The following is a 15547-nucleotide window of genomic DNA, read 5'->3' on the forward strand; positions in this document are numbered from 1 at the left end:
GTCCACAAAAATGGCTTTCTCCTCCAGCATTTCCACAGCACTGGTGGGCATCCTTCTGCTGTCTATTTTATTATAACATATTTACTGGCAGCCAGGTGTATGGCAAAAATAATGATATTTCAGATGCATAAACAGGAACTCTGTATAAAAATAAGACACAGATTCTCCTCAGAACAGTCTTGCATCTTTGAAACATACTACACTCCACAGAAAGCCACGTGGGCTGCTTTTTCAGTTTTATAATTCCTAAGGGGATTGTTTTAATAACTGGAATCATGTGGGCATGTGACTATTTTACATATATAATACTATCAGGCAATGCATTCTAAGTGTACTGCTAGTCATCATAGCTTTTATTATAGCAATCAATACTTTGTATCCTTAAAGGATGTAATATAAATGCCCATCCCATCTTACAAACCTCGGTCTGCAAAGTGCATTGACCTACATTGTGAAAGAAGATTTCAAGGATGTCACTAAAAAGAAGAAAACAGAACAAGCTAGGTTTCGTGCTGTACATGGCTGTAGCCTTGAAGTGCTAAATGGTCTTTTGCAGGAAACAGTATTGTACTACTTCTTCTTCCTGCATACCAGGAAATTTCTTTATTCCAATCAAGACAATACCAAAATTTAATTAGCTTAAAAATTCTGAGCAACTGAATTTAGAAACAGAGTTTTAGTGATCGCAGAAATTATACTGAATTTGTTTTACCTGAACTGTGTCATGTCACCATCTCCCTTTTGTTTTTATGCATTAAAAATAAGTACATATAAGCTTCTGAAACCCCATTTCCATATCTTTACTTTGCCATACCATAACCTCTTCTCTTCCTCCTTTGGAATAATTTACATCCTTAGAACTTAGAGACATATAAAACCTTTCAGCTGGGAATGAGAAAATGTCTTCTCAAATTTCCTGAGAGTTAATAAGTCTCCAGCAGACACATTTGGCTTAAATGTCTCTTCTTGCAAACCCCAGAGCTCCATCAACACATAAGGCTTCCCACACATAAAGCTGGGATCTCAGACACATTCTTTCCACCCTCAAATTGGAAAATACTTCTAAAATTTTGTTGTTGGACTCCAATTATGTTATTCCATTTGTATGAGCACCTGCTAAGGGTGAACATAAATCCTTGGGACATGGATCACTAAATTTCACAAGGATGATGTTGTAGTTAGATCCTGGTTTCAAATACCTGAAAGGAGGTTGTAGTCAGGTGGGGGTCAACGTCTTTTCATAAGTAACAAGTGACAAGACAAGAGGAGATGACCTCAAGTTGCACCAGGGGAGTTTTTAGATAGGATACTCAGAAAGATTTTTTCACTGAGAGCATTATCGAGTATTGGAACGGTCTGCCCAGGAAGGTGCTTGAGTCATTGTCCTGGGAGCAATTTAAAAAGTGTTCATATGTGGTGCAGGACACGGTCTAGTTGTGGACTTGGCTCTGTTCGGTTAATGGCTAGACTCAAAGATCTTAGATATCTTTTACCAGTGAAACAATACTATGATTCTGCGTTTTTACTCACTGCCTATCATGGACAAAAGGCACCTGGGATGTTGTGATCTGCTATTCAAAGTCCAAGTCTGCTGATCGCTCCACAGAGGCTCTGGTCCTACATGCACGGTGGGCTTCCATGCAATGTTCAGCCCGACAGAGCAACACCTCCCACCCACTGGCACACATTGGCACCAATGGCCCAGCCAGTGACTCCTATCCAGCTGCTCCCTGGTCTTCCCTAAGATTTCTATGCTGGTATTTTCTTTCTTGAATCCTTGCTTGGTGAACGATCCCATCTTTGACAACCGTACTCACACCTCCAGCATTACCTTTCATACTGCTTTGGGGATGTTCCCACAGCTGTGCCAGCAGCCAGGCCCCAGGTCAGCAAGCAGTGTCCCATCAGGGCCTCCTGCTATGGCGTGGTGGGAAGCTCATCCAAAGATTGTGGAAAGGGAGTTTCACAGGTGGTCAAGTCATTACTCAGGACCCATATGCCTTTACTATTCACATCTACAAACCAAAAGGTACTGTGTTTAGCTGATTACATTTTCTTCCATTGACTATCTTCAATATGGGGTACTTCACCCCATAGCCACCTTGCCCTGGTGGACAAGTCATGGAGGAGCATGGATCTTCTTAAGCACTTGTCAATGTGACCCTTAACAATCACTAATTGTAGTTTATCTTTCTGTCCCTCTCACTCTACCATAGAGCACAGCTGAGAGGCAAATGAAAATGTGTCCACCAATCTCTAGAGCTTGTGAGGCAGACACAGTAAGGTGAACAATGAGGACCTCTCCCTCTGCTGTGACTGACAGCATTTTCTCCTCAATACAGGAAGCTGCGTGAGAAGGAATGCCAAGTGACTTGGATTCCTGATAGAATTAGCTGACCAGGAGGCCCCCTGCATGAGTACATCAGATTTGATCCACCTCCCTATTAGATTTTGGGGTCAGGTGCTTAGCATGAAGGGATTTTTAGAGTTAATATGCCTCTGAATTCACTCATAGATCTGAAATATTATTCTTCTGAAATAGCATCTACTTATGTTCTAAACATTTTGTTTTTGGACAAAAGGAACAAGTACCTGACATACTGACAAATGAGCTACTGCACTTAAACAGATGATTTGGGGAGTCTCCTTTCATTCTGGAACACAATCAGGTGTACATTTGATAACAGAAGCATTTCCAAGCAATACTGACTGATGGGATTCCTAACAGAAAGCTTTTGTCAACAGTGACATCAGACCCAAAAGAAGAGGATGACATCACTGGCTCATCATCAAGCTAAAGGACTGACTTGACTAGACTGGGTGCTTTGGAAGAGGAAAGTAACCTAGAGCAGACATGGATTAAACTGAGAGGGTGTAAAAGTGTACACAAGCACAATGTGCTTTCAAATTGGACTTGTGTCTTTTGTGATTACACAAAAGCCAGAACAGGAGGACGATTGTTGCAGAGAATCTGAAAATTTTGCAACATTCTTCACAGAACAAAGACCCAAATAATTTATTATTTTGGAATACTGTCTGACCCAGTTTAGGACTTTTCATTTGGCAGTATAAAGTACTAAATTGTGTGGGATGATGATCAAGGCCAAATAGTAAGGCAGCCTGTTGGCTGAAGGTTTCTGCAGCACATCTCAGTTTGACTTCATAAAACGTACTACCAAACCATTTTAATCTGAGGGGTCAGCTGAACTATTGTTAAGGTTTATGTAAATACAGTACCATAAAGCAAATACTATACTAAGTATTAAGGATCATTTGTCTTCCTTAGTCTGTGCTTCATGTCTTCTTTGTACTGAAATCTTCACATGTCCATTTTCTTTTGGGAACAAAATGAGCATGAATGCAATGCTATCAGCTAAGAGCATTTTATGCTATCACAGTAATTCATTATCTTTATATGTCTGGAGGGACAGTGTAAAGAAAAGTCCTATTTCAGGTCATTTAAAGTGAATATCCCCTCTCTATGTTATCAGCAGCATTTCATGTATGGAAGTACTATTGTGGAATTTTGTTGGTCAGATTCTTTTATTTGTTAGCATTCAGCCCAGTGAAAATTGACAGTAGTTACACAATAATGAGGTGCTGCTAGTATATATTCTTCCAATCTACCATGGAAAAAGCTGCATGAGAAATAGCCCCATGCCAGAAATAAGGGCATGCTCTAAGCACAAACATCTTCTGGTAAGAATGTTGCAAGGACAAGAGGCAGAATCTGGTTGACATTTCATAACCTCATAATTTGGATCAGGCAATCCTACAGTGCGTCATTTCCTTTGATGATAAACCCATATTTTGTACCAATGACTCTTTCCAAACTGCTTCAAAAGCTGTACAAGAGCTCTAATAAGAGCTGTACTGAGTGTACTAACACTACTGTATTTTGGTGGGGTTTTTTTGTTTCTTTGTTTTTTTAGGGTTTGTTTGTTTGTTTGTTTGTTTTAAAAAAGGCAAAAAGAAATACAGCACCTAGCTTTTTCTAATAACAAGAAATAAGGGAAGGTCTTTCATAGTTATGAAGTATTGTTTAGGGATTGGATGAGTTCTTTATATAATATTGTTAAAAACAACCAAGACAATGTATTCTTTACTAGGTGTCACAGCTGTTTGGCATTTTGTATTTAAAGCCTATCTTTAAAAGCAACCTAGATTTAGTTTACTTAAGCAAACAAGACACACTGACTATTGTAGATCTTAAAAATTATTTAGACAACAAAATTTGTGAAGCTGTTCAACTTAAAGTAACATGACAGGTGTAGTTGAATAACCTGCAAATGTATTTACAAAAGTTACATTGATGACTCCCAGTAATCACTTTCTCTTTTCAGACAGCTGCATGAAACTAATTATCTCATTTTATCTTGAGCTTTCCCTCAAAAAATTACTGAAATCTCAAAATTGCTGCTACAAAAACATATATAGTAAAAATAACTCTACAGCAGTCTGACTTGAATTGTAAAGGGATGACTTATTGAGGAATAATCTTATGCCTTTCCTAGATCAGATTAATATCCTATTAACTGTGTGGGAGGGAAAGAGTCTCACCAGAAGGCTCTTCTGTGTGCTCTGCAAAGATCTTCATTGTGTTTCATCCAGTCTTCATAAGTTTTACAAACATTGCTGAATCTCAAAAATTTTTAGATACTTATAATTCAGTCAATTAATATGCAAATGTGCAAATGTTACTCTAAGCCTGTAGCACACTGATTTTAATTTCACAGAAAACAAAATATGTTTTTTAAAATGCTATGCACACTGCTGTCCTTGCAGGTAAGAACATTCCTGCAAGTGCTAGGATGGGGAATCCTTAATTATCACTAACCAATAATAGGAAAGCAAAAGATTGTAAGTAATCCTTTATTACGCATTTTTATTCGTAAGTATTGGTATTTGGGGCATGCACACTAACACTGCAACAATTATATCTATCATAGCATTACAACAGAAATTATCTGAAACCTTGTATTTTTGCATTTTGTGAACAGTGTTTACTGCTTCTGCAGTCTTATTTGAGATTCAAACCAAACTCCCTGGTAAGTCAGGCTGATAAAGATATCCACCTCAAAAAATGACCAGGCAAGATTTTGGCACAAATTGCTATAATTTATATTACACAAGGGGATGTCACCAGTGAAGACGAAGTACCAAAATTTGTGATTCAACTTGAATTATTTCTGGAAAGGGAATGAAGTGATTCATTGTCCAGCAATTACTTAGAAGCAAGACAGTAAATAACCCAGATGTAATTATTTTTTATAGTCTTATTTGTTGTTATTACTGGAGGAAGATCTAGGGATATCTTCTTTGCATATTCAGAACCAGTCATGCTTATAGCACACACCATCATTTAAAACCAAAGCCACATTGAAATGCCAATGCATAGAATAAAGACAGTCAATTGTCTGGGACAGACCACACTCCATTTGCATGAGATTTGTGACAGTCCAAGATGCTGCCATTCTTTGCTATCATTCTGCCCATTTCTTCAGGGCAAATGCCACAGTAACAGAATGGAATGTGTGCTCAAAGTGTTAGCTCTTCCTTTTTCAGCCAAACACCAGACTTCCCACCAAAACACATAAATGGGGGCACCACCATGTCTCTCAACACCGCTGCAACAATGGCAACAGGTACTGGAGAAGGAATAAACAGTATGGAGCAGTTCTCACTGCAGCAGTTCTTCCCATGAACTGGCATCCCCGTGAGCACAAATGGAGACTTTACCTTTCAAAAGGCAAGTACTGGAAAATGTCTGAGGTAACTATCTTTGTTTTTTGCATTTTCAACAATGTGTAAGATAGGGACAAAGTTTCATCTCCTGCATTAGAATTACACTGGCAGAAACTCAGCCCAACAGCTGCCAGAGTGACATCTAACACCTAAGTGACATCTAATGCATAACTGCATTACAATCTAATGTATAAACATGTTATCCTGAGACATTATATAGCTGATAACTCTTTTCTTGCACAGATTAAAAGCGGTAGGAGTCATGAGAAAAACGAATATACATACATACTCAGGAGAAAAGGACAATTTTGTACTACTAAGCCACAATTCTTTCTAAATAGATGAAGTATATTTCTAGTCTTGCCAGTAGTATAAAAATAGTTTTCCACGATTAATACAAATTCAAATGAAACCTAAGAAGACATGCACAATGCAGTTAACAAACATGTGGCATCCTGCATTCTCTGAAATTGAAGTGAAATTGTTTATGAATAATTTTATTTATGAAAACTACTCCCACTGAAGTAGGAGCCCTTATGGATGAAAATCTATTTATGCAGATAACTAGTATAGGACTGACAGGGCAATATGAGCATTTTGAACTTCTGTCATTGGACAGAAAAATAATTCAAATTCTGTGGCAAGGTTAATTCTTCCATTTGACAGGTTCCCAAATTCCTCTACTTTCAATGCAGAGGACTCCTCTTCAACAGGGTAATAAATAAATTTTCTTATTTACAGTATGTAGTTCACAGAACAGAAGGAAAGATAACTTCCACAGAGAAAAACTTATCAAGGAACAAGACTCTAAATGTTTCCAACTTTTCCATGTTTTCCATCCCTACCTCTCTCCATATCTTTATTAATATAAATTTAAATCATTAAACAAAAATACAGTTGCATATAACAAGGAATCAAAACCCCTTCCCCAGTTTCAGAATCAGGATAATATGGACAGGCATTACCGAACAATGCTGAATTTGAAAGAACAGATCCTGGTGCATATCCAACCCCTGGCTGAAAAACACTGATACAGTTAATTCTCATAAATTCTATTCTTTTTAAATCCCTCTACAGAAGATGTCCTTCCCCTCTGAAATACAGTTTTATTTGGAACAACAAACAGAGAAAATCCTAATCAGTTAAAATCCTAGTATAAGTTAGAAATGTTATTCTTCATGTTCTTAAAGCCCTTGCAGATAGAGAAGAAAATGAATGCCACAACTGGGTCACATCAAGTAAAAATAATTTTTGAAAAGTATTTTTCATTGCAGAACATTTCAATTCTGTAAACCACAGACTATAACTCTCCTCATTTCTCTATTAGATCTTATTTTAAGCAGAGGCAAGAGGCAATAATAATTAGAAGACGACAGTAGAAGAAGTGTAAATCCCATACCTGACAGCTTGACTTTAAACATGAAGAATACAGAACCACAGAATAATTATTCAGCCTGGAGTAGACCTCAGGAAGTTACAGTCCAATCTTCTTATCAGAGCAGACTTAGCACTAGGTTGCAATCAGGCAAAAAGGTTTAAACCGAAATGCACTATCCCCCTTAGAGCAGTTAGATTGGGTATATAGTTAATGTGCCTCCGGTAAAGTGAACAGTTTTTAACTACGTGCATATTCAACAAGAAAAATGGAGCAGCCGTGTAGCTGAATATACATAGAGTGTACATACCCGACCTCTTCCTGGAGACAAGTACACTAAACAAGAAAACTTCTTCAAATCAAACCATGCCTATCTTATGGGTGAGTTTTATACAACAGTCTAGTTCTTCTAAGCACAGGCTGCATTGGTCACTGTGCAAAATTCCTGAACTCTGAACAGACATTAGTAAGAATTTTCACCTAATACTGTGGCAAAACCACATAATCATAAGAAGCAAGAAACAAGTGCAAAAATTCATACATCATTTTCTCATTTTTAATTTAGTAATTACTGAATTGTTTCAGAGCAGGCACTGCATTGCTTCAAACACAATCAAGTATCATTGAAATAATGTCAAAAAATAACCTCTTCACCTCAGTATACACACGCGCATATACACAGACATACACAAATTAATTTAGAAAATCTGTACATATGTATTTTTCAGGAAGCAAGTCAAAGAACTGTACCACAAAAAATTATTTTCTGTACTCTGACGCACTAAAAATTATAATCCATTTCTCTGGATTATAACCCAATCTTCCCGGGAAGATAGGGTTTAAGGACACAAAATGCCATGCAGTACTATTTAGTAGAAAATGAACTGGTAAATAAATGTATCTATTTAGGGCTTAAAGAATACACAGAACTCCTTAAATAAAACAAATGCAAATTTATCAGAAATATTTACTGTCCTTGAGCTATGCAGGCCCCAGTCATTTGTGTTAACTGAAGCTTATCCCCTTTGTAGAAAACAGAAAGGAAGTATATGACTGGAAATTCAGGATACTTTATTTTCTGTTACTGGCAGCAAAGCTGGTTCAAGAAAGGTGTATTCTTGTTTAATCTGGGTCTGAAAGTCCATCATCTTGATTAGTTGCATCATAATCACCCGCATTATCACCTAATTCAACGTCTTCCTCATTGCTCTCTGCGCTGTAATCAACTTCTTCAAGGAAGCGAGGCTCATCTTCATCCAAAACATATGTAGTGGGGCTATAACAACAAGAAGCTCCATGAATCACATTAAAAGTATTATTTGGATTAACACGTTCAGACTATGTGCCCTGTCTCTTTCCCAACATGCAGTAATCCAAAAATTACCTCAGGAAAGGGGCAGATTACCTGAAATGGGACTGGCTTTTTAGGATGAGTGTAAAACAACTAAGAGACAAACCCATGTTTGTAATGCCTTGAACTAATTACTTAGTCATATACAACTCATTATCCAAATGTGCCATGACAAATCCGCTACACCAATGGCCCATAAGAATTTAATGTAAATACAGCAGTATCAGAAATTGCTGAAGAAGAATCCAACTACCTAAGGACACAGCCATTGTGGTAGGGAATAAACAAACCCCTGTATTTTATTGAAACACACACTTTACTGAAAAGCACTGTAACCAATTACTTTACACATATCAGAGATGACAGAACAAGGGATCATGGTTACACCTACAAATAAGTTCCCACACAAATCACTTAACTCCCATCAGATTCTCACACATTTGTATCCTCATAAAACTTAAGATTTGTCAAGCATTGCAACTCTGAGGCAATGAACTTAGTGAACTGATGCTCTGACTACAGAACAGTCTATGCCCTTAACTAATAGCATTGAAGAACTTTAGTGCTAACTGGAAAAAGGTTAAAATACAACTTTCTGATCCTCTCACCTCCCTAGAACAGAGAAAGGGATGACGGGGGAGGCAGAAATGTGTTTTCCAGACCCACTTTTACTTGGGAGATAAAAAGCTATCTGCTTATAAGCGCTAAGTTCTCCTAAATATTTCATAAGTATTTTTACATTAATTTTAAGGCCAAAAAAGGTTTTGTAATGCATTTTACCTAATAATCAAATTACACATAACTCATACAAAACAGTGAGAATGTTCTTATTGAGAAACACCATAAAGAACTTGTAGAAATATTTGCATATTAATTTTAATTAATTTTCTCTGAAGATACACAAAACCTAGCTTGTCTCTGGCTTTATAATTAAAAAGACTAATCACTGCTTCTTTCTGAAGACCTTTTAGGAGCTCAGCTGCACCACTTCAAATCTAAAATGCTATCTCTATTCAATATAAATCAATTTCACTATATTCTTCCTCTACCTATAACCTCAATGACATTCCACATTGTAGCATTTTGTACTGTTGACAGTTAATTCAAATACTGTGAGAAAAACTGTTCCCTAGCTTAGGGGGAAAAAAAAAATATTTGCATTCAAAACTATCTGTATCATTGTTCACTAAACAAACCTGTCTATTAGCTATGGGAAACAGAAAGCTCCACAAATCAAAATACTTTAGGATTTATTTAAGCTGTAATTAGGGCAATAACCCACTGATGGTTAATGAACTGGGTGTTTGTAACAAAATTGTTTCCATTTTAGGAGAGACAAAGAGTGAAGAAAATAACCAGGATCTTTGCTAAGAAGTCTCTATCATTTCACATATGGTGAACCCAACATACAATAAGGATACATGTTTTGCATGAAGCACCTGTGGGAGAGCCAGCAAAGGAATACAAATTTTTTGTTCTTTCATCCTGTAATGCTTTCTGCCCTAGGAAGTCACTACACACCAACAATTCCTTTAAGAAAAGAAGTCGGGGAAAGAAAAAGTTTAAATGTTTCATTTATTTAAAGAAACAAATCAAAGGGACTTTAGATGTATCGCATTCTGACAAGTCCACAGATGTTTTTCAATTTGTGCTTCTCATCACTTAACACAGGTACCAATTAATTAATTTTCATATGCAAGGAACCCACGCCTCAGTTAAATCCACACAGAATAAACTGTGTAATTCATAGGAAATGGAGCCATTAGATCTGAACGTTGACCCAATATTATGTCAAAATTCTGAACACTGACAGAAAACTACAATGAGCCATGTCAAGGAGAAATATTCAACCAGTGACAGTGGGATGTTTTAGGCATTAGAGTAATCACTTATAAAAATTCATCTTAGTGAGGTACATAGAACAGTAAAGCTCTGAAAAATTCTATTCCCTTTTTTTAGTTAATGTCATCATTTAGATACTAAACTAACACAGTTCATCCTGTTAAGTGAAAGGAACCAACAAAGCCCACCTTATGGAAAAAAACCACAGAACTGGACACACAAGGAAATCACATAGTTCAGCTCTTCAAAGTGCCTTCTCATTTCATATAATATGTCCTGTGTTATATCGTCTTGAAAAACACACAAATATACTTATTCAATATACTTTTTTAATAGTTGTATCCATTTATTTTACCTACTCATGTATGTGTAAACTTGTAGGCATGCCCCTAACTTGTGAAAATTCAGGCACTGTGAGCAGTTATTAAAAGCCAACCTGTCTGCTCTAACACATTTTAGACATTTGCTCTGGCACATGTACATCCAGAACTGAGGGACACGTCTCACATTTAATAAAGCAAAAATCAACATTACATGTTATTTTCTCTATTCAAGAGAAGTACCATTAGAATAGATCAAAGATTAGAACAGATGTTATTTAGAAAGCTACATAAAACTTTAAAATAAAAAACTGTCTCTGAAATCTACTGCACAATAGTCTTTGCTTTCTAATACCATCCAGAGCAGCACACCACAATTTCTCAATTCTGTATTACTCAAATAATACTATAATATTTACTAAGGTTATTTTTTCCACTTTCCTTTCTAAGTTTTCATTCCTCATAAAACTGTATCCAAACTGTGTCACATACTGCTTGTATATTTGCTTTCCCATGAGATGTTGTCTTTTGATGTAGCAAATGTTAGCCTTGAATATTTAACTTTTCAGTAATCTCTGTTCTAAAGGTTAGCATGAATCTGAGAAGTGTAATTATTATTCCACTGTTTTACTGAGGCTAGATCAGAAGAAATATAGAAATCAAATACCTGAAAAATGTCTTACTGTTTAATCAAATTCTTTATTTGCTTCCCTGCTGCTCCCCACCCTCAGCATATCTTGTAGCGATATATTTTTAGCTGCTGTCATGCTGATTCTATGGGTTTTAATTTCCTAACTTTTCCCTTGGGCTCTTTTTAATTAACTTGCTCAATAATCCTTCTTCCTCTACTCCTACACCTCCTGCTTTTCCTTTTAAAGGAAACTATTATTTTGCTCAGGTTAGCAGAGGTTGTTTATCCCACACCTACAGTACTGTAATGCAAAGGATGCCATGATTTGTGTATTTTCTTTGAAGTCATGGCTGTTGAAAGAGAATACTATATGAAATTCTGAAGTTCTGCACATCTTACCTAAACATTTTATGGGTAAAAAGATGAATTCCTAAATGCCTGATTAATACACCTGATATAATACTACGCTCTTCGAGTTTATGAAGAACTTCAAGAATATCTCTTTCATTTAAAAGAGTATTTTCTTCATCATCTGCCACTAAATACACTGAATTTAGGAATTAATACAATGTTTTTCTAAAATGTATTTTAATTATTAATTAAAGCATACTTTAATTATTAAGGTCAGCCAGGGACACACAGTAGTGATATCAGCAACAGCACTGGCAGCCAGGGACTGACCACTAGAACAAGCAGGGCAGGGCCTCCAATGTCAGAGAAACATGAGTAAGAGCTGAGAGACCCACCAGGAACCATCAGCTCTCATGAGTGAGGCTGACATGGCGTGAGTGTTGCCAGCAGATTTAAATGGCCCCGGAAAGTGCGAGTGACCAGGGCGTGGTGCCATGGTCAGGACGTGGCACAGCAGTTCTCCAGGAAGGGCATGCAGAAAAGGCCACTTAATTCTCCCTGGGGAGGAAAAGGAAGCAGTCTCCTTCTGTAACAAAAATGGCACCTACACATCACAGCTGTCAGACTAAAACCAAGAGAGACCACAGCCACCTTATGTCTAGACCCAAATAGACTTGCTGAAGACTAAAAGAACCACCTGGACCCTCAGCTGCAGGAAACTCCACAATCTGAAAGACCCCCGGGCCCTGAAGGCAGAGGTAGTTGTCATGGGTGCAACCGTGCCCAGATGGATAACCTGCCTTCTGCAGGTTGCCATGTTGTGTGAGAAGCTCATCAGGCAGTATATGATCTGGGAATCCAAGCAGGAGACTGAGGTATGGGATTATGCACTGACACAGGCAGAGAGGCAGCTGCTGCCTTGGAAGACCTTGGAAACAGAAGGTACATTAGCATCCAGCCCTGAGATAGGCTTGATTGATTTGTAAGGCAAGGGAGACTGGACCTCATCTCTGCTTGGAGTAAGAGAAAGAGTCTCCCCCTTGCTACCAAATCGCCCCTACATAACAAATACGACAGTATGAGGTTCGGAGGAGAAAACTCCACAATATGTAGTCAAGAACAAGAAGAGGAGAATGCTACAAAACTGGTACAATCAAACATTCATATGAGAATGAGTGCCACCAAAAGTGCATGAAGCATGGCAATTACTGGAGAATTCTCACTGAGACACAGGGAAGCAGCCATTTACCCTCCAGCCTCTCTAGCAAGATTTCCTGCCTATCAGGGCCACTATCATCATGTCACAAAGAGGTTACCAAGACTGGTAAAACCAGAGGAGTATCAACCACTCCTGTGCTTTCATGCAGGGTTGAATAAGGTTGTAACTATGAGACTGTGAAATATCAAAAGGGATTTCATGTCTCTTGGAAAGACGTTGAAGGGATCAGGAATACAGTGTTCTATCCACAACTGGAGACTAAGAGCAAATCATGCCTTACCCATCTGATGGACTTCTATGATGGGATGACTACAACAGTCAACACAGGAAGATCAGCATACGTCACCAACCTACACTTCTCTAAGGTCTTCAGTGTCCCATGTGACATGCTTATCTCCAAATCTGAGAGACATGGATTTGATGAGTGGACTGTTTGATAGGCAAGGAATTGGCTGAATGGGTGCAGCCAGAGAGTTTTGGTCAAAGGCTCCATGTCCACATGGGGGCTGATAACAAGTGGGATTTCTCAGGGCTCTGTCATGGGACCAGTGCCCTGTAAGACCTTCCTCAATGACACTGACAGTGAAATCAAGTGCTCCTGCAGCAAGTTTGTAGATGACACAAAGGTGAGCAGTGCAGTTGACACAACAGAAGGACAGGATGCCATCCAAATGGACAAGCTTAAGAACTGGGCCCAAGAGAACCTCATGAAGTCCAACAAGTTCAAGTGCAAGGTTCTGTAACTGGATCACGGCAATCCCAGACATAAGCACAGACTGGGAAAAGAAGTCATTGAGAGCAGCCCTGCAAAGCCTCGTGGATGAAAAGCTGGACATGAGCCACTGGTGTGAGCTTGCAGCCCAGAAAGCCAACCATGTCCTGAGCTGCATCCAAAGCAGCATGGTCAGCAAAGTAAGGGAGGGGAGTCTGCCCCTCTGCTCTGCTCTGCTCTGGGGAGATCCCAACAGGAGTGCTGCATCCAGCTCTGAGGTCCCCAGCACAAGAAAGATATGGACCTCTTGGAGTGAGTTTTGAGGAGGCCACTAAGCTGCTCAGAGGGCTGGAGCATCTCTCCTACAAAGAGAGGCTGAGAGAGCTAGAGTTCTTCAGCCTTAAGAACAGAAGGCTCCAGTGATACCTCACTGTGGTTTTCCATTACCTGAACAGGACTTACAAGACAGAGGAAGGATGACTTTTTACACAGTCAGAAAGGGATATGACAAGAAGTAATGTTAATAAACTAAAAGAGAAGAGATTTAGATTAGATACTATGAAGAAATTATTTACTGTGAGGGTGGTGAGGCACTGGAACAGATGACCAAAGAACGTGTGGATGCCCCATCCCTGGAAGTGTTCAAGACCAGGTTGGATGGGGCTGCAAGAAATCTAATCTAGTGGGTTGCATCCTTGTCCATGCCGGGGGGGTTGGAACTAGATATCTTTAATGTCCCTTCCCATCCAAGCCATGTTATGACTCTATTATTTTTTAAAACTATATTACCTCACCATGTGTTTTTCATTTACATTAATGCTCAAAACATATTTTTTTCAAAATAATATGTTTATTGTCCCATAAAAGATATACTTGGGATTTTTCATTATCCACAAGACTCAATTACAGAAAAATTAATCCACAAGGTAGACGTAACCATTACCAATTTGAACCCCATGGAGATGAGCAGTTTTTTGACACTCCAGGGGATGTGTATACATTTTACAACTTTGGAACAAAAAATTAAGAAATATTCCCTGTCAAAGTATGGAGAGTTGCAGCTACGTGGGGAGTTGGGAAAGGAAGGAGAGGGAATTCTGAAGTACTAATGATTTCTTTTAAAACTGCTTTGTCATGGGCGGAAAAAAAAATCTTCAATGAGAAAGACAGTTACAAAGTATCACAAAGGAATTGTTTCTTCATACTTTCCCTTCTAATTTCTCTTTAGTGTCTATATTCTCTTCTGGAGATTAGCAATCCTGCTGCAGGAGGCAACATCACACAAGTAACTACAAGTGCAGTCCACTTCAGCTGCTCTTAACCTATGTAGTTTTTGTAAGTAATAAGGAAATTTTCTCAAGGGAATTTCCAAGGTTCAACAGGATGTATCCAATGCTTTTCCAAGCCATAAGAAGCTGGACATACAAATCCTCTTTAATTATTTTTTTTAGGTATCTTCACATTTAGAGTTACAAAATTTTACTCCACAGCTTAATCACAAGTAACATGTTCAATGTGTTCTCACCCTGAAATACATTTTATGAAATTCAAAACTGAATCAAATCAGCTGGGATTCATCAATCATTTACTGTGGGCCATAGCAGTATTTGGGTCATACCATCAATAGTAGAAGAAAACTTAAAAGAATGGTATGAAGAACATATAAGCAGTTATCACACTTACTGGTTTTTTGTTTGTTCAGGGTTTTTTCCCTTGATTACTAGTTTCCTCATTTTGCCCTAGAGAAGAAAAACAGTGCTCTGAATACTACAGTCTACACAGAATTAAAAGCAATCACTTTCACTGAGGCCAGAGCAGGGGCCTGGTGCATGGACACTGCTACCAAGCCCACAAGTGGAATTCTGAATCTGATTTTTAATAGCTTTTTCTTCCAACATTCAGAATGGGACAGACTGGACAAAAGCTGCAGTATAAGATGCCTTCTTTTCAACACAGCCGTACTCCTAAGGTACTGGAAGAAAGGCCAAGAAAAGCTTCAAC

General features: G+C 38.2%; 1 protein-coding gene across 1 annotated transcript in view; it reads right to left on the reverse strand.

Moving 5' to 3' along the window:
• Positions 1–4858: 4858 nt before the first annotated feature.
• The window catches only part of AGTPBP1 (ATP/GTP binding carboxypeptidase 1), a 66376-nt gene continuing 55687 nt past the window's right edge, over positions 4859–15547 (reverse strand). Inside the window, exon 27 of the mRNA XM_036403879.2 lies at positions 4859–8396. Within this exon, the coding sequence (XP_036259772.1) occupies positions 8243–8396 (154 nt within the window). The 3' untranslated portion in view covers positions 4859–8242. The remainder of the gene's footprint in view (positions 8397–15547) is intronic.

The sequence above is a fragment of the Molothrus ater genome, chromosome Z (genome assembly GCF_012460135.2).
Source record: "Molothrus ater isolate BHLD 08-10-18 breed brown headed cowbird chromosome Z, BPBGC_Mater_1.1, whole genome shotgun sequence".
NCBI classification, from domain to species: domain Eukaryota; kingdom Metazoa; phylum Chordata; class Aves; order Passeriformes; family Icteridae; genus Molothrus; species Molothrus ater.